Here is an 18,180-nt window from a genome sequence, read left to right as displayed (position 1 = left end):
AGCCACGCCCGGCCGGGCCAGGTTCACTTTTTAAAAGGGGAATTGTTAGTTGGCTCTAGATGTCTTTCATGTGGTCTCTATTATACTTTAAAAATTCCTCAGGCTTATATTTTTTCTTAATTCTCAGTGTCAGTGAAGATTTCTCTCTTACCACCTTTGGTCATTCCAGTATTTATTGATGGAGAGGGCAGATTGTTCAAATTGAAGTTTCCTAGGATCTCTCTCTTCCTTGTCTCTCCTCCTATCTCATCTTAAGGTTATATGATTAATTTGCTATTAGGGCTTAGATTCTGGTTCCATACAACTTAAAATGTGTTTCTTTTCTAGTGACTCTTCATCTCGATATTCTGATTGGACAGCTGATGCAGGCATCAATTTGCAGCCTCCTTTACGTACTTCATCTCGTCGGCGTATTACCCGGTTTTGCAGTAGTTCAGAGGATGAAATGTCTACTGAGAATTTATCTCCTCCAAAAAGGAGACGAAAGAGAAAGAAAGAAAATAAGCCTAAAAAAGAGGTAAGAAACATATATCTTTATAAGTAACACCTATGTACAGTTTATAGAGGCTTTTCTGCCCATTTTTAAAATTCAGAGTCTTCTTGAAATTGAAACCTTCATTTTTATTGACAACATTGTATTATCAGGAGTTAATTGTAAAATGAAAACATTTTTGAAAAAGCTACTTTATTTTTAAAACTTCTCTTTCTAATATGTTCAAAGTTGGACTTGGGACTTAAGCCTTTCTGAATTTGAAACTTAAGGGGAGAGTTCTGTTTTGCGTGGATCTCACCCTAACACTTTTTACCTGTTAATTTCAACATCAGAAATATACTTCAAGGCATTTTAAGGCGTTTCCTTCTTTGGTTTGTTATTGCCATGCTTCTCATTTTCATCTGCTATGTTCTATCTGCATATTTTCCTCCTAATTGTAACAACCATATTCCTTATATGTACCGGGCCTGTGCTCCTCTTGTGCAGGCAGCTCTCATTATTTAAAAATGCCGTGTCTTCGTATTAGTTACCTATTGCTGTGGAACATATCACCTTGAAACTTAACTGCATAAAATAGGAAATGTATTATTTCATGTTTTGATGGGTCAGGAATTTGGAGGCTGATTAGCTAGGGGATTTGGGCTCATGAGGTTGCCTAATTGTGTTGGTTGTGGTTGCTGTGGTCTGAAGGCTTGATTGAGGCTAGATGATCATCTTTGAAGTTCATTCATGTGGAAGTTGGCTGGTAGCCTCAGTTCCTCACTGCATGAACCTCTCCATAGGTGAGGTGTCTTCACTACATGGTAGCTATGTTTCCCAGAGCTAGTGATCCAAAAGTGTAATAAGCAAGCCCTGGCCAGGGTTTTCTCAGGGGTTAGAGCACCGGCCCGTGCACCAAAGGGTCTCGGGTTCGATTCCCAGTCAAGGGCACATACCTGGGTTGTAGGTTCGGTCCCTCCCCGGTCTGGGCACGTGCGTGAGGCAACCAGTCGATGTGTCTCTCTCATGTCAATGTTTCTCTTTCTCTCACCCCTCCTTCCCTCCCACTCACCCAAAAAATCAGTGGAAAAAATATCCTCAGGTGAGAATTAACAAAAAACAGACCATTAAAACAGAACAAAAGTGTAAGCAAGGATGTAAGCCCTGATTCCTTTTATTACCTAGTCTTAATGTCAAACATCACTTTTGTTTTATTCTGTTTGTTAGAAGCAAGTTGAGCTCTTACTCAAGCGGACGATACTTTGGAGAGGACGCGTATCAAAGAATTTGTGGTCATAATTTTAAAGTCACCAGTCCTAAAACCTCCCATGAAGAGGAGACTGCCTGTGGTGTAGTCTGTGGTGAAGTTCATACTGGGGTCTTAGGCAGAGCAGACTGAATTGAAGGGGATTTAGGCTGGGAATTAGCCTCTTGCGTAGGATATAAAGTGTTAGGCAGAGCCTGCTACGTCCAGGAGATGCTAGGAAAGCGCCAGGTGGTAGATGTAGAACGCAGACTATTGAGATGTCCCTGTGTATGTCGAGGAAGCAAGTATGTATGGTATTTAAAAACTAACCGTTGGGTGACATGCAATAAATAGTGAATGGTAATGTTTCTTTTGTTTTTCAAAGAGCACATGCTTCCCCTTTCTTTTCTGTTAAACTGTTTTCTTCCTCTGGCAGGGTGTGCGGAGAATGACACCGCCGGGGCCTGCAGATTGGGCGCATCTTCACGAGCTCCGTCCGCCAGTCTGGGTAACTGACACCACTCTGCGGAAGTCTCCTTTCGTTCCACAGATGGGCGACGAGGTGCGAGTAGAAAGATTTAAAGACGGGAATGCGGAACATGAGGCAAATTAGTGCTGCTCTTAAGGCTTTATTTTTATTTGTTATTTTTCAATGTGTCCTTTTGTAGGTAATATATTTTCGACAGGGTCATGAAGCTTATATTGAGGCTGTGAGAAGAAATAACATTTATGAACTGAACCCTAACAAGGAGCCATGGAGAAAAATGGATCTTAGGGTAAGATGATAGTATTATTAAACATTTAGCACATATGTAATTAAGTTACTTATAAACTCATTAAAAAAACCCAGAGACATATTTCATTATTATCATTCCATTAATTTCTTACTTAAAAACATTTCTGTTATTACCTTTAAGCTTTAAGTTCCATTTGGAAGACTTGTTTATCAGTGGGCAGTCTTCATATATTGCTGATTGACATGTAAAATTCTTAAGTGTGTTAGAATTTCTTAGGAAGGCAGTTTTGCAACATGTATCAGTAGTCTTAAAATATACAGACCCAGGACAGATTTTAAAAAGGAGTGCAAGTTTTCAAAAAAAGAAATACAAATTGGAAAAAAGGTTCAACCTCATGCATAATATAGAAAAACTTAGGTTCCTTCTACAGAAACAGCTGTCAATCTTCTTTATTTCTTTTTAAATATATCTTTATTGATTTCAGAGAGAGGAAGGGAGAGGGAGAGTTGAAACATCAGTGATGAGAGAGTCATTGATTGGCTGCCTCCTGCACACCCCCTACTGGGGATTGAGCCTGCAACCCGGGCTTGTGCCCTGACCAGGAATTGAACAGTGATCTCTTGGATCCTAGGTTGATGCTCAACCGCTGAGCTATGTGGGCTGGGCAACAGTTGTCAATCTTAATTGAGATGGCCCCTAAGTGACTAATGGGTGGGTAGTTTATACAGTGTGGATACGCTGGACAAAGGAATGATTCATGTCCCAAGTGGGAAAGAGTGGAGTAGTACGAAATTTCATTGTGCTACTCAGAATGTCACATGATTTAAAACTTACAAATGGTTTATTTCGGGAATTTTCCGTGTAATATTTTTGGACCACGGGGTACCACAGGTAACTGAAACAGTAGAAAGCAAAACCGTGAATGAAGATGTGTTACTGTATTTTCTAAAGTGAGTGAATATATTCCTTACATTAGAAACAGTATTAAATGTCTGTCTTCCAAAAGGTGTGAAGATTAACTTTAGCAAAAATGATAGTAATTAATAGTCACTTAAACTTGTCTGCTGGTTTGGAAGCCTAAATTGTGAGTTGACTAAATTTTGTAGTATATGGTGAATTATATTCTTGAGGAATTGATTTATTTTAACCATTTTAAACATTGATTCTTTTTAAAAAATCTGTTGAAGGATCAAGAATTGGTCAAAATAGTTGGAATACGATATGAGGTTGGGCCCCCTACACTCTGTTGCCTCAAACTAGCATTTATAGATCCTGCAACTGGAAAACTTATGGACAAATCTTTCTCTATTAGGTATGTGTTATTTTTTATGGAATTAATTAAATTTAGAATTTTTTTCTTGCTGGTTACCATTCTCTTTCCATTTAGTTGCAGGGTAAATAGTACAGTACCGTGGACAGCCTAAGGTGTGGATGTATGTTCTGATAGATGGGAGCCTCCCTAGAAGTAAAAATAGGAATGCTACAGCAGCAAAAATTAGGCATTGGCATGTTTTATACATTTTTTCATGCCACTTAAATGTGTGGAGAATTCTGGCCTGTAGGTGAAATTGCTTCTGCTTTTGTTTTGGAGAAAATACTAGAATAAATGATTTTCTAAACCTGTGCTGTCCATAATGGTAGCTGTTAGCTGCATGTGGCCACTGAGCACTGGAAATGTGGCTGATTGGAACTGAGTGATACAAATGTACACATTGAATTTTGAAAACTTGGTGTGAAGAAAAAGGGTGTTAAAAAACCAATATTTTGTATTGATTACGTAGTAGGATATGTTGGGTTAAATATAATACACTATTAAAATTTAGTGGTTTCTTTTTATTTTTTAATAAGGCTAGTTGAAGATTAAAGTTTACGAATGCAGTTTCCATTGTATTTCTTTTGGACAGTGTTGCTCTGGACTATAACCTGCTGCACAGGAGTTTAATAATCTTTTGTTTCTGTTTAGATATCACGATATGCCAGATGTTATTGACTTTCTTGTGTTGCGTCAGTTTTACGATGAAGCAAGACAGAGGAACTGGCAGTCTTGTAAGTCTATCCTTATGAGTGTTAAACAGCCTTAGAAATTAATCTCTCCTTTGGTGGATGCAAACATGTAAATTCTGGCAAGAAATACAAGTGACTTAAAAGTTTATTTTGCTTAGGGTTTGGCCCTCACTACCACTTTTTTTTTCATCCTCCCCTGAGGATATTTTTCCCATTGCATCTTCAGAGAGAGTGGAAGTGAGAGAGAGAGAGAAACATCGATGTGAGAGACACACAGATTGGTTGCCTCCCGCACCTGCCCTGACCAGGGCTGGGGATTGAGCCTGCAACTGAGGTACGTGCCCTTGGCCCAAATTGAACCTGGGACCCTTCAGTCCTCGGGCCAACACTCTAACCACTGAGCGAAACCGGCCAGGACTACTAAAGACTTATTAATGCTGGATGATAGACTTTTTCCCCCTTATCTATTTTGTTTGGAAAATAGTGGGGTGGATGGAAAGGAAGAAATAGGGTTCTTACAGCAGTCTATGTTGCTTTTGTAATATATGTAAAACAAATGTATCAGTCAACTATAGTTTATTCCCCTAGAAGTGTCATCATTTTAGAATACATTTAAAAATGTGTGTTATCTAAAATCTCTGAAGTCAGTTGAAGTATTGGTTCCACAGTTTGTTAGCCTTACTAAGATCTGCTTGCCTGCTTTTATGTTATACTGAGATAATGGGATATTTGGATGTTTAACCTGATTTTTATTATGAGATCTTAAGAATTAGAACACTGTTTTGTATGAAGGTACTTATATAGGAACTTTAGAATAATCATGGATTAAATTCTAATCATAGTTAACTTTTATAATTTGTTTTGTTCTTCAAGAAGTGTTATATATTTTATAAGTATGTATTTAATATACTTAATACAAAAGTGTTTATTGATAGTATATATTGTTGTAAAAGATTTTTGAGTTTTGTTAAATTTTGTTCTTCATTTTGTGTTGTAAATGTAATAGAACGTGTTTTGGAGGGGGCATTTGGATCCACTAAACACTGGAACTTAGTCATAAACCACTTTAGCCTAGTATGTTTATGGTTATATGCCTTCAGTAAATTTCTGAGTGTAACATTATCTCTTTTTTGCCTCTTTTATCACTAAAGATTGTTGGGAAGTAGGGATAGATGGCTAATTCTAACATAAAAAAAATGCTGTGATTATTTATCTTCACTGGAATCTTTATCATGATATTTTACAAATTAAGAAGGTTAGTGTTGGAAACATGTCTCAGACTGGGTCATATCTCCTCTAGGTGACAGGTTCCGTTCTATCATTGATGATGCCTGGTGGTTTGGAACAGTGCTGAGCCAAGAGCCCTACCAGCCACAGTACCCTGATAGTCATTTCCAGTGTTATATTGTTAGGTATGTATGCAGATGAAAATGAATGCTTACAAACATTTGTTCATTGTGGTAGGTTGCATGAACAACTAATACATTTCAGGTTAAAAAAAACCCCATGATTTTAATCTGTCATTAAGTCTCATCAGACTCACCTTTACAGTATCTCTTTAGCACACCCCTATCGCTAGTACCCCTCGGGGTACAGTCTCTGCTTGCTTCCTTGGGGCTTTTTCTGTAGCTTCCTATATTTTCTCCAGCTGACATTGCAATATCATTGTCCAGGAGCATGTATTACTTCCTTTGTTTAAAAAACATCTTCGCTGCCTTTCCATTGGCTGTGGAATGAAATCCACATTCTGAATCATCCTGCTTGAGGCCTTCACGCTGTTAGAGTTTTTCTTGCCTTACCCTGGCACAGGGCACAGAGGTTTCTGGTTTTGTCCTTGAACCCACCATGCATTTTTACACTTATTATAATATGTCCTTCTAAACTTTTTTCACAGTTAATATTTAAACTTTTACTGCTACAATGAGGTTAATTTTCACATTTTCTGTTTACTCTTATAGTGGATACCTAGTTATTAGCCACAGTTGTCTTTATGAAAGGTCAACTAGACTTTTCTTTCGGTTTTAACAGGTGGGATAATACTGAAATTGAAAAGCTTAGCCCATGGGATATGGAACCAATTCCTGACAATGGTATGTAATTGTTAAATAATGAAAGTATTTTACCTTTACATTTTTAATCTTTTGTCTTACATAGAGCAAATTGTATTCTTTGAGACATGTTTTCAAACTACTGTGGTAACTGAGCTTCACTAAAAGAGGTCAACACAATTATGTGTATCTGGTTCATTATTTCTTACCTCGCGTTTCCAGCTTGATTCTGGCTGTATCTTAGTAGCCCACGGTCATGTCTCATGTTAGCCTGCGTAAAACTCTGCGGACCTCCTTCCTGTGCCTCCCGTTGCCTTTTCCTCACCCTTACTCTCACCTTGTTCTTCCTCCAAAGGAGAGCTGTCACTTGACTTCTGTCTTCTGCTTTACCTCAGCTTGTCTGTCCTATTGAGGATGGCCTCTTCCTTTCCTATGAGACAGTGTCTGTTCTAGAGCCAGCCTCTCCTCAGTACTTGCTGTCCCACTGCATTTAAATTCTCTTGGACCTGCTACTCACACTTAGTTTATTCCCTCCAGCAGTTCTAGTTTCCTCTTTCCTTTCTCCTTTTTGAATTTGAATTTGTCTCTTATATCTTAAAACATCTTTTATTTGGCTTTCTTGAACATTTTATCTGCTGAGTTATTCCTCTTGCAAACTTTTTGGAGGGGTGCTCTTTGTCTCTTGCCTCCATTTCTTCACTCTCAAGCTTCCTTTTATTCGTGTCTATTCAGTGTAAAAACATACAAAAACTTTTTTCCTTTAACCCCCACCATTTTTTGACACGTGAAATCTTTACTCCACAAGTTTTTCTTGTCTCTGCCTTAGGGACCTAGCCCTTCTCTTTGTATTTACTCTGATATATCTCTATGAACCACTGTCTTGGTTTACTTTGGAAATGAGGATTTTTATGGAAATTAGAAATTTTTTTCAAAAAAATGTTTTTCTAATAACTGCAGTCTTGAGAGTGACCAGTGACTTCCCTTTGTTAGATTTTTATTTGAGCTTAGTATCTTAAACAAACAATAGGAAATGACATTTTTCAATATAGAAAGCATATAATAAATAGAAACCAGCATTTTTTCAGAACTTTGTGTATCATTTCATGAAATCCTGCTCTGAGGTTGATGCTCTGTTACTAATTTTAGAGATGAAGGAACCAAGGCTCAGAGAGTCTGCAGTAACTTGTTTAAAGTCACACACAGACACATCTAGAAAGGGTAGGAGTTGGGATTCTAACCCAAGCCACAGGCTCCAACCACTGCTTGTAACTGGTTACAGCTGCTCTTTTTTAGAGGATAGTACAAGTCAGGGAAAAACACTCACGTAAAGAGGCTTTGCATGTTAATGAGATCCATAAGCCTTTAGAAGAGTTGTCAAGCAGGCGTTAAAATAAACGAACGTGAGGAGAGGCTCACTGCATTAACCATCTTTGAAATGTGTGTTAAAATCGTCCGCTGGCATTTGACATTTTTCTTCTCCTTTTTTGTTGTTAATCTTCACTCGAGGATATTTCTTCCATTGACTTTTTATTTTTATTTATTTATTATTATTTTTTAAATATATCTTTATTGATTTCAGAGAGAGGAAGGGAGAGGGAGAGAGAGATAGAAACACCAATGATGACAGAGTCATTGATCGAGCCCGCAACACGGGCATGTGCCCTGACAGGGAATCGAACCCCGATCACCTGGATCCTAGGTCGATGCTCAACCGCTGAGCCACGCCCATTGACTTTTTAGAGAGAGTAGAAGGGGGGGGCAGAGAAACATAGATGTTTGAGAAACACATTGATTAGTTGCCTCCTGTACGGGAATTAAACCTGCAGTTGAGGTACTTGCCCTTGACTGGGAATTGAATCCATGACCCCTGTGTCGGTAGGCCGACACCAACCACTGAGCCACACGGGTCAAGGCCAGGGTGACATTTTTTGTTTTTTATTTATGATTTTCAGAAGAATGCTTTCTGAATATTTACAATGTCTCCTCTTTTTAAAATGTGCACTCTTTCATTATCAGTTTTTTTTAAAAAAATATATGTTTTTATTGATTTCAGGGAGAGGAAGTGGGGGAGAAAGAGAAACATAAGTGATGAGAGACTCATTGATGGGCTGCCTCCTGCACACCCCAACTGGAGATTGAGCCTGCAACCCGGGCACATGCCCTGACTGGGAATTGAAATGAGATCTCCTGGTTCATGGGTCGATGCTCAAATACTGAGCCATGCCGGCCGAGCTTATTATCAGTTTTTATCACAGTTTTAAAATTCTTTGTTTTGAAATAATTTGAGACAGAATGTTACAAAAATAGTGCAAAGAATTTATGAATACCCAGTTTTCTCAAATGTTAACATCTTAGATAACTGTAGTGCAGCTGACAGTCAGGAAATTATCATTGATAGAATTCTAATCCATAGACTTCAAATTTGGACTATTGTCCTGATGTCCTTTCACATCCTGGATTTCATGGCCATGCTTTCTTAGTCTCTTTTAATTTGGGATCCCTAAGTCTTTTAATTATCTTTTATGATCACAACACTTTTGAAGAGTCCCGCCCAGTTATTTTGTAGAATTTCCCTCAGTTTGGGTTTGTCTGTTGCTTTCTTATGATTAAATCCAGGGTTTGCATTTGGGACAAGTGTGTCAGAGAAATGATGTGTTTTCAGTGCATCATATTGGGAGGCACATGATACCAGTTTATCCTGTTAACTTGAATCATTTGATTTAGGTGGTGTCTGCCAGGTTTCTCTACTATTAAGTAACTACTTTGTCCTTTGTAACTAGTGTCTTTTGTTTATGACCTTTGACAATTGGTTTTTTGTTTCCTTTATCATTTGTATTCTTTTTTAACGGAATTCATAGTTGATCCACCTGAAGAATTAGGAGCTAGTATTTCTGTTACTTCAGATGAGCTAGAGAAATTGCTCTACAAACCACAAGATGGTGAATGGGGCCAGAAATCGAGAGATGAAGAATGCGAACGAATTATTAGTGGTATAGATCAACTTCTGAATCTTGGTAAGTCTTTAGTGTGAAAAGTTTCATGCTCAAGCTTTCTTTTCCACACAAGTATTTAAAAATGTATCATAATTGTGGTTGTGTTTGTTATTACAATTTCTTTTTGTTACCTTTTGGTTAAACCTGCAGTGTTAATGTAGCTGTAGTGTATTTTATGAATGATTTGTGGAGAAATAAAACAGGTTATGAATTTATTGATAAAAACTCTTCTGTCTGCCCTGACAGATATAGCAGCAGCTTTTGCAGGTCCAGTTGATCTCTGTACATACCCGAAGTACTGTACTGTAGTGGCTTATCCAACTGATCTTTACACAATTCGAATGAGACTTGTTAATCGATTTTACAGGTTAGTAGAAACCTACCTTAAAAATAGTTTGAAAGGTTACTTGGCTGTACCAACTAGAATAAATACAGGCGTAGTGGTAGTTAGTGGTGACAGTGGGAGAATGGGGACTAACATTATTTTCTATTTCATTTTCTTTTTTTATTATAGTAATTCCTTGGTCCTATAAGACATTGTGTTTAGTTGCTTGTGGGTAGGTGTGGTTAGAACCCGAATAAGAAAAACTGTCAGATTTCATTCCTCAATCTTAAGTAGTCTGTTTTTCTTACAAATTATGTTAAGTAGTTAGAATATATATTTTGAGAGAGAGAGAGCGAGAGCGAGAGAGAGAAACATCCATTTTTGTTTCACTTATTTATGCACTCATTGGTTGCTTGTAGATGCCTTGATCAGGGATCAAACCCTGCAACCTTAGTATATTGAGAACAGTTTAAGCAACTGAGCTACACAGCCAGGGAGAAATTATATTTTTTATTTGTATGTTTAACATTCCTATTTAGCTGTTCCTTTTAAAAATAACATTTAATTTAGTTAAAAATTGGACTTTAGCCTTTGAAAGGTTAATTCCCTAGAGTCATGTACTTATCTCTGGCTTCTAGAACACTGATAACTATAAAGTTTCCTATTCTCATTGATTTTTTTAAAAGCAGTTGATGGTATCTTATTTTTTATAATTTACCTACTTGGAAAAATTATAAAAAACTGACTTCTTGAGTTCACATTGTTGGTATAATTTAGCTCTGTAGTCAAACATGGAAATGTGCATTTGATCAGGAATCCCTTTGCTACTTTACAGTAAGATTGACTCTTGGGATTGATGTTGTTGAACACATTTTCTTCATTGAGTCTCAATAGCTTCAAATGTACCCATAGGCAGTGTGAAAAGGGAGGGTTGCTCTGTTGGTTTTCTGGATGCGATTAAGTGATCTGTTAAGATTTTTGGTACTTAAATGTATTCTCAGAAGTTTAGCTCCAGGATAATTGCTTACTACTAGGATCAAGTTGTCAGCATGAGAAGGTTATTCATTGTTACTTTGCACTTATTGTTTAATTAATATCTCATGCTGGCTTAACATGCTGGGTTTTTTACTCGGTTTCTGTCTTTTTATTTCCTAAACCATAAATTGCCTTTTTATTTTGAAGGAGGCTTTCTGCATTGGTTTGGGAAGTCAGATATATAGAACATAATGCCAGAACATTTAATGAACCTGAGAGTGTAATTGCAAGATCAGCTAAGAAGATAACTGATCAGCTTCTAAAATTTATCAAGTAAGTGTCTTCATATTGTAGATGTTATGGAAAAGCGATTGACTTTGCATATTGTGTTCTTGCAACCATCCAGTACTTCATTTGTGCTCTCTGAATTTTATACCTTTTTAATGTGTTACTTTAAATGACATTTCTTTACATTCTTACTGTGATTGTAATTTCTGTACAAGAATCAGAAATTAATTCAACTTTTCCTACTTTTTAAAATTTTGAAATAATTTTATACTACACATAGGTGCCACATATATATCTGTATCTCCTTCACCTGTTTCCCTTTGGCTAACATGTTTTTACATATCTGTGTATCCCACTGAAGTGCTAAGGAATTATTCTTGGTACAATACTATTGACTAAGCTGTAGGACTTAGTTGGGTTTTTAGTTTCTATATCAGTCCTTTTTCTGTGTCAGGATACTGTCCAGAATCCCCATCATATTCACCATTGTGTTTTCTTAATTTTTTTTAACCTGTTCCCCAGTCTTTTTTTCATGACCTCATTGTTTTTTATAAGTGTTAGTCAATTACTTTGCTGTGGGTACTGAATTTGGGTTTGTTTGATGTCTTCTCAGGATTAGATTTTTAATCTTTGCATTATGTCCTGTGAGAGTGTTTGTACATGCATGACTATCTCACATACTTTCTTGCCTTGGGAAATCATATTTGGAGTAGTATCATGAAAACTGACCTGGAAATCACGATCCAAGGTCTAGCCCAGTGTGTTCTAGTGAATATTCTGTGTGACCTTGGACAAATTACTCAGCTTGTATCTTTTAAATTAGTGAATTTGCTGTATGATCTTATATAAACCTTTCCCCTTAGCTATAAAAATTCTGTAGAAAAATAATATAGAGAAGATAATTTATAAACTGTGCCATCATTTTCAATATGTAGCAACAAATTGGAGAATAACCAATTGCAGCCTGTCTCACTTTCCTGGGTTAAATATGTCCTGTGTCTGGAGGACTTGGACTTATTCTCAGTTCTTTTTTCCTTCTGGAAGATTACATACCATTTTTCACCTTTATGCCTGGATATCCCTACTTTAGGATTCTTTCTGTGTTTACCGTGAGGTTAAGATATAATTTGATTTAAGTTCTACTTCTTTTTCTTCTATTCTTTTTTATCTCAAATCAACCATTTTCCTGGTACTAATTAATTGTACGATTATTACTAGTGATGATACTTAGAAAAACTCACCCGTGTGTTCATTAACTGAGGCCATATATATGTTATTTCTGGATTACCAGCTAAATTTCTGTACGTACTTAACTGAAAAAAAATACCCTTTTCATATTCTAAGATAGTTGTTTCCACAGAGGGGAGTAGAAACCTGGTATTTCTCCTCTTGAAATTAGGTGTGCATAGTTCGGCAGCTGTTTATATCTAACCTGTAGTTTGAATCTTTGATAACATTAATGACATCTGCATACTGTTAAAAATGAAAAATTGTTTTTTAGGAATCAAGACTGTACAGATATCTCAGAACTTTCTAACACTTCTGAAAACGATGAGCGAAGTGCCGAGGCTTTGGTATGACGTTTGTCAGTTTTACAGTGATTTTTGTTAATTTCAAATGGTAACTTGAAAATAATGAGTGAAGTAGAAAATGTTGATTACCTATATCAATTCTTGCTATATTCCAGTGAACTATGAAAATAGGGCACTTGATAAAATATTTCTAAGTTATCTAGATGGTCGGTGACATAATTTGTTTTAGCCAATAATTGATATCAATATATCAAACAACATAGTCAAAGTGAATACCTTAGGTGTGGAGTATGTTCTCTTTCCAAATTTTAGCTAGACAAAGATGCATTAAAAAATTATCTTGGAAATAGTTTTTGTAAAACCTGAGAATTGCTTTTACTTTTATTTTTTTATTTTTTTTATTTTTTTTAAGTTTTATTATTGTTTAAAATATTACAGATGTCCCTTTTTCTCCCCAATGACCCGTTCCACCCCATTCCAATTTTTTAATTGTAATTGAAAATCAATGAACGTGGCCATGCTTAAAGTACCCTGAAGTCCTTCACTCAAGATGGTCTTGAAGTGTCAGCGAGGCAAATGTCAGTGACATTGCACTACTTAAGATCAGGCTGTCGGATTTGGTTGCAGGGAAGGTGTTCTTTAAAAACAGTGTAGTGTAATTTCTTCACAAGCTTATTGTAGTTCACTGATTTTCATGCTAATTTATATTGGAATAAAAATGAGTATATATTTAGGGAATAAAAATGTGGAGAGTACAAAATACAGGAATTGTAGGAGACTCTGTTTCTGGGGTTTTATGAATAGAGATAAAACCCAGATTTAAAGCTGCTTTTCGTAACTATGTTTTGGGATTAGTGCATGTTCTTAGGGGATGTGAAGGGTTATTAAGAATGGTTGGTTGGTTGGAGTTCATGTGCCACAAAAATCATGTGATAGTCTGTCTTTTGAGACTTTGTTAACGTTATAACCCTTGTCTTTCATATACTTTTAAATTTAGATTATTACATTTCTAATGAGAATATTAACACTTAAGGTGCTCTGATTTTTATTCCTAGGATGATAGTGATCTTCCTAAAACATCTTCTGGAAGAAGGAGAGTAAGTTAATCTGCCTGATTGACCTTTGTTGTTCATTTATTCTTTATATAAAATCAACTTGAGATCTTTGGTGGTATCTTTTGAAAAGTTAAATCGATACAGACACGGAATATTTTGTAAGAGAAAAGGGAATAATCACTGAAAGCTGGATAGTCAGATTTAGTGGAAGAGTTGGGATTTGAACTGTGTTCTCAGAATGAGAATGGAATTAGAACAGATAAAACTCTTGAAGTTGTAATATGTTAATTAAAAGTCAAGGTTATTAATCTGAAAATGCTCAAAAATCTTAACATTTTAAGTTTCATCCAAATGCTGCTTAAGTGTAAGCTTTTTATAACAATTTTCGTAATATGCTTGCCCCAGATAACATTGAAGAGCTAGACTTGAATTACTGTCATCTGATTTGTCATTTTGATATAATTCTCCCAAGTGTTTAGTAGCTGTTTAGAATTTGTTTGCTATGGCTGCTCTAGCAAATTACAAATCTAGTGGCTTAAACAATAAAAACATTATGTTATGGTCCTGTAAATTAGAAGTTTGACTTGGGTCTCACTGGGCTAAAATCAGGGTGTCAGCATGGCTGTGTTCCTTTCTGGAAACTCTAGGGTAGAATTTGTTTCCTTGCATTTTCCAGCTTCTAGAGGCTCATGACCCCCTTCTTCCATCTTTAGGTCAGCAGTGTAATGTCTTCCAGTCTCTTACTCTGACCCTCTGCCTCCCTCTTGTAAGGACCCTTTTGATTACATCAGGCACAGCCAGATAATCCAGGACAGTCTCCCCATCTCAAGATCATGCCTGTAGTCACTGCTACAGGTTCCTTTTTACTATGTAAAGTGACATAGTCACAGGTTCTTGGGATTAGGATGTAGACACCCTTGACACATCATTCTGCCTACAAAATTATCCAGTGTGGTAACTTCAGATTCTGCAAAAACATTTTCTAAACGTGGGAAATAAGTGCTGGAATGAAAAATGTTTCTAGAGTAACAAATGTTACTCTATTGGATTATTGGATTTTTACAGAAAAGTGGATTTTTTCCCAAGTAGATAGAAAATAAAATACGATATTATAGTGTCACTTTTCCAACACTGAAAATACTTTTAATATTGTGAATATTTTTAGGTCCATCATTGGAAAAATAGGAGCAGCAAAACAACCAGCTATGTTGAAAGCAACTGGAAGAAACAGTGTAAGGAACTAGTGAACTTAATTTTTCAATGTGAAGATTCTGAACCATTTAGACAACCTGTTGATTTGGTTGAATATCCAGTAAGTTGCCATTGTTTGAATGTTTGGGGCTTTTCTTATTTTGTGTAGAGGAGATCGGGTAGAGGTATTTAAACTTTTGAAGAATAAGATGTCTGGCTTCATGTTAGCTTTTTATCTTACCACTAAGTCAGTTATGTAGTGGAGGGTTCTACATGGTATCTGTTATCTAAGTAGACCCAGCTACAGGAAAATTATAAACTGGATAAAAAGTATCTGTCTTCACTCCAGTAAAAGTTGGGTGGAACATCACCTTTAAAAAAAGTCAGATACTAAAGCACAAACTTTCTGTAGAAAGCTTGGAAATTACAGAACACATAAAGAGGGAAATAAAAACAAATTCATGTCTGGCTCTCCCTTTCAGGAGCACGCCTTCAGTTTTCCCGTCCCCCTCTACCTCCCCTCCCCAGGTGCCTAACCTTTGCCTTTCCCTCTTCTAAGCTCCCAAGGGCCCTTCTTTTGCCTCTGGAACTTGTTTTGTGAGCCTACGCAGCCCAGCTGCCTCACTTCTACTATCTTTGTAATTTTTTAAATAAACTTACTTTTATAGTTTGAAAAAACAAGAAACAAATCCAGTCCATGTCCTGCTACAAGTATAACATTTTGGTTATTTGTTACCTTGTTTCTGTGTCTGGGTCTTCTAAAAAAAGATATTAATGACTTTAAGCTTCTTCTAATTTTCCCCTCTTCTATAATTTTGAATATTTTAGAAGTCTGATGCACTTACATGTCTGAAAGCAGGAATGAAATCTTTGAACTAATTATTGTTTTTAAAACCTAGGACTACCGAGATATTATAGATACTCCAATGGATTTTGGAACAGTAAGGGAAACTTTAGAAGCGGAAAATTATGACAGCCCTTTGGAATTTTGCAAAGACATCCGGTTGATATTTAGCAATGCAAAAGCATATACACCAAACAAAAGATCAAAGGTAATTTAAAAAGTGGTTAATAAAAAAGAACATGATCTGTGTAGGTAATTGTTTGCTTGCCTAGTAGAGGCTGGAACATTAAAGATGAGTGAGTAGGCAGGACTGCTGTTGAGAATAGAACTGCTACCGCCCAGATAATCTCCTATTGCTGCCTCGCCATAATTAATGATTATCCTTCCTAAAGTTTTATAAACAGGATTGGTGGGCGTGAGGGTCTTAATAAAAAATGAGCAAATTTAAATTTGATACGTAGAATGAGAAATATTTATATTTTACCTATGGAAATCTTGAGAAGTGAGTTGAAAATTTACTGATAGAGTTGGAAGAAGATTAAAAATAAGAAAAGGAAAATCTGAAGATGGGGCGGGGACTATGGATATAAACTAATATTTTGGATCCAAAGAACAAGCACACGTGTTATCGATTCTTTAAGAATACAAGTATGGAGCACAGTCCTAAATCCTTTTTTTTCTTCCAAAACTTGTTGAAGCATACTAAATATACAAAAGAGCACATATACTGTCAGGGAATTTTCACAAATGTCATGAACCTTTGTGGCCAGGGTGCTGGGTGATTAATAAAAAACAGCAATAATTCAAGAAGATTTTAAGGTAAAAGGCTTACTTGATATGATAGCACTTTCTTTGTCTATCCTCAGCGACTCTCATTGCTAATTAATTGTTTTTGCCTTAATTTTACTTTCTCCTCATTACTTATTATCAGACTCCTCCCACATTATTAATTCTTGTCTCAATTTGAGAACCCTTGCGTTACATTCAATATTCGAATCCTTTATTGGATCAGTTTAACATTCAAGTCTAAAATTTTTCAAGCATGTGCTATTGCCAGTATTCACCATTCATGATGCTGTTTCTACCCAGAAAGAAAATAAATTTCATTCATGTCTTTTCCCTCTCTTGTTTTAAGTACATGCTTGAGGATTCATACCATACAACTTACCATTTAAAGTGTATAATTTAATGGTTTTTGGTATATTGCATTATCAAATTTTCAAAATTGTGGTTAAATCTATGTAACATAAAATGTATAGTTTTAGGCCCTGGCCGGGTGGCTCCATTCGTTGAGTGTTCGCTGTACCAGGCACCAAGAGGTCAGCAGTTTGATTCCAGGTCAGGGCACATGCCAGGGTTGTGGGCTCAATCCCCAGGAGGGGTCATGCAGGAGGCAGCCAAATAGATGTTTCTCTCTTTCCTCCCCCTCTCTCTATAAAAATCAATAAGAACATATTTTAAAAAAATGTTTAGATGAAATGTATAGTTTTAACCATTTTAAGTGTGCAATTCAGTTGCATTAATTACATTCACAATATTGTTTAACCATCACTGATACCTATTTCCCAAACTCTTTCATCACCCCAAACAGAAACTCTGTAACCACTAAGCAATAACTCCACATTCTCCCCTTCCCTCTCCCTTGGTAGCCTCTAATCTACTTGCTATTTTTAAGAATTTGCCTATTCTAGATATTCATATAAGTTGAAGAATGCAATTGTCCTCTTATGTCGTTATTTCACCTTTTCATAATGTCTTAAAGGTTTATCCATGTTCTAGCATATATCAGAACTTTGTTTCTTTTTATGGCTGAATTATTGTCCATTTTATGGGTTGGGTATATGATATTTTGTTTATCTCTTGATGGACATGAGTTATTTCTACTTTTTGGCTTTTGTGGTTAATACTGCTATGAATATTGTAATACCAGTGTCTGTAAGAGTTCTTGCCCTCAGTTTCCTTGGGTATTCACCTAACAGTAGATTTGCTGGTTCACAGGGTAATTGTATGTTTAGCTTTTTCAGGAATCACCAAACTGTATTCCATGTTAGCTGCATCATTTTACCTCCCCCCCCCCCCCCCCAAGCAGTGTATGAGGATTCTAATTTCTCCACATCCTTGCAAACGTTTATTTTCTTTTTTAATTGTAGCCCTCCTGGTGAGTGTGAAGTGCATCTCACTGTGCATTTTGTTTTTTGAATCGCATCCTAGGGTATTTTTCCATTGCTTTTCGGGGGGGGGGGGCGCAACGATGTGAGAGAGACGCATCAATTGGTTGCCTCCCACATGAGCCCTGATTGGGGCCAGGGATTGAGCCTGCAACCCAGGTACATGCCCGTGGCTGGATTCAAACCTAGACCCTTCAGTCTGCACGCCAATGGTCTAACCACAGAGCAAACTGACTGGGTCTCATTGTGGTTTCGATTTGCATTTCTTTTATGATTTATTACAAATTGTACTTGGAATTTAT

General features: G+C 36.5%; 1 protein-coding gene across 2 annotated transcripts in view; it reads left to right on the top strand.

The window, feature by feature from the left end:
- Window positions 1-18,180, top strand: part of BRWD1 (bromodomain and WD repeat domain containing 1) — a 91,001-nt gene that overhangs the window by 48,092 nt on the left and 24,729 nt on the right. For both annotated transcript variants that reach the window (XM_087818422.1, XM_087818423.1), the window contains exons 23-36: window positions 328-517; window positions 2,155-2,280; window positions 2,387-2,494; window positions 3,643-3,767; window positions 4,419-4,501; window positions 5,760-5,871; window positions 6,488-6,549; window positions 9,366-9,521; window positions 9,747-9,867; window positions 11,008-11,133; window positions 12,590-12,662; window positions 13,676-13,717; window positions 14,841-14,987; window positions 15,766-15,918. In XM_087818422.1, the coding sequence (XP_087674548.1) occupies window positions 328-517; window positions 2,155-2,280; window positions 2,387-2,494; window positions 3,643-3,767; window positions 4,419-4,501; window positions 5,760-5,871; window positions 6,488-6,549; window positions 9,366-9,521; window positions 9,747-9,867; window positions 11,008-11,133; window positions 12,590-12,662; window positions 13,676-13,717; window positions 14,841-14,987; window positions 15,766-15,918 (1,624 nt within the window). The remainder of the gene's footprint in view (window positions 1-327; window positions 518-2,154; window positions 2,281-2,386; window positions 2,495-3,642; window positions 3,768-4,418; window positions 4,502-5,759; window positions 5,872-6,487; window positions 6,550-9,365; window positions 9,522-9,746; window positions 9,868-11,007; window positions 11,134-12,589; window positions 12,663-13,675; window positions 13,718-14,840; window positions 14,988-15,765; window positions 15,919-18,180) is intronic.

Source organism: Miniopterus natalensis, chromosome 6, assembly GCF_054644295.1.
Source record: "Miniopterus natalensis isolate mMinNat1 chromosome 6, mMinNat1.hap1, whole genome shotgun sequence".
Classification (NCBI taxonomy): domain Eukaryota; kingdom Metazoa; phylum Chordata; class Mammalia; order Chiroptera; family Miniopteridae; genus Miniopterus; species Miniopterus natalensis.
This window is presented reverse-complemented; position numbering and strand designations above follow the sequence as displayed.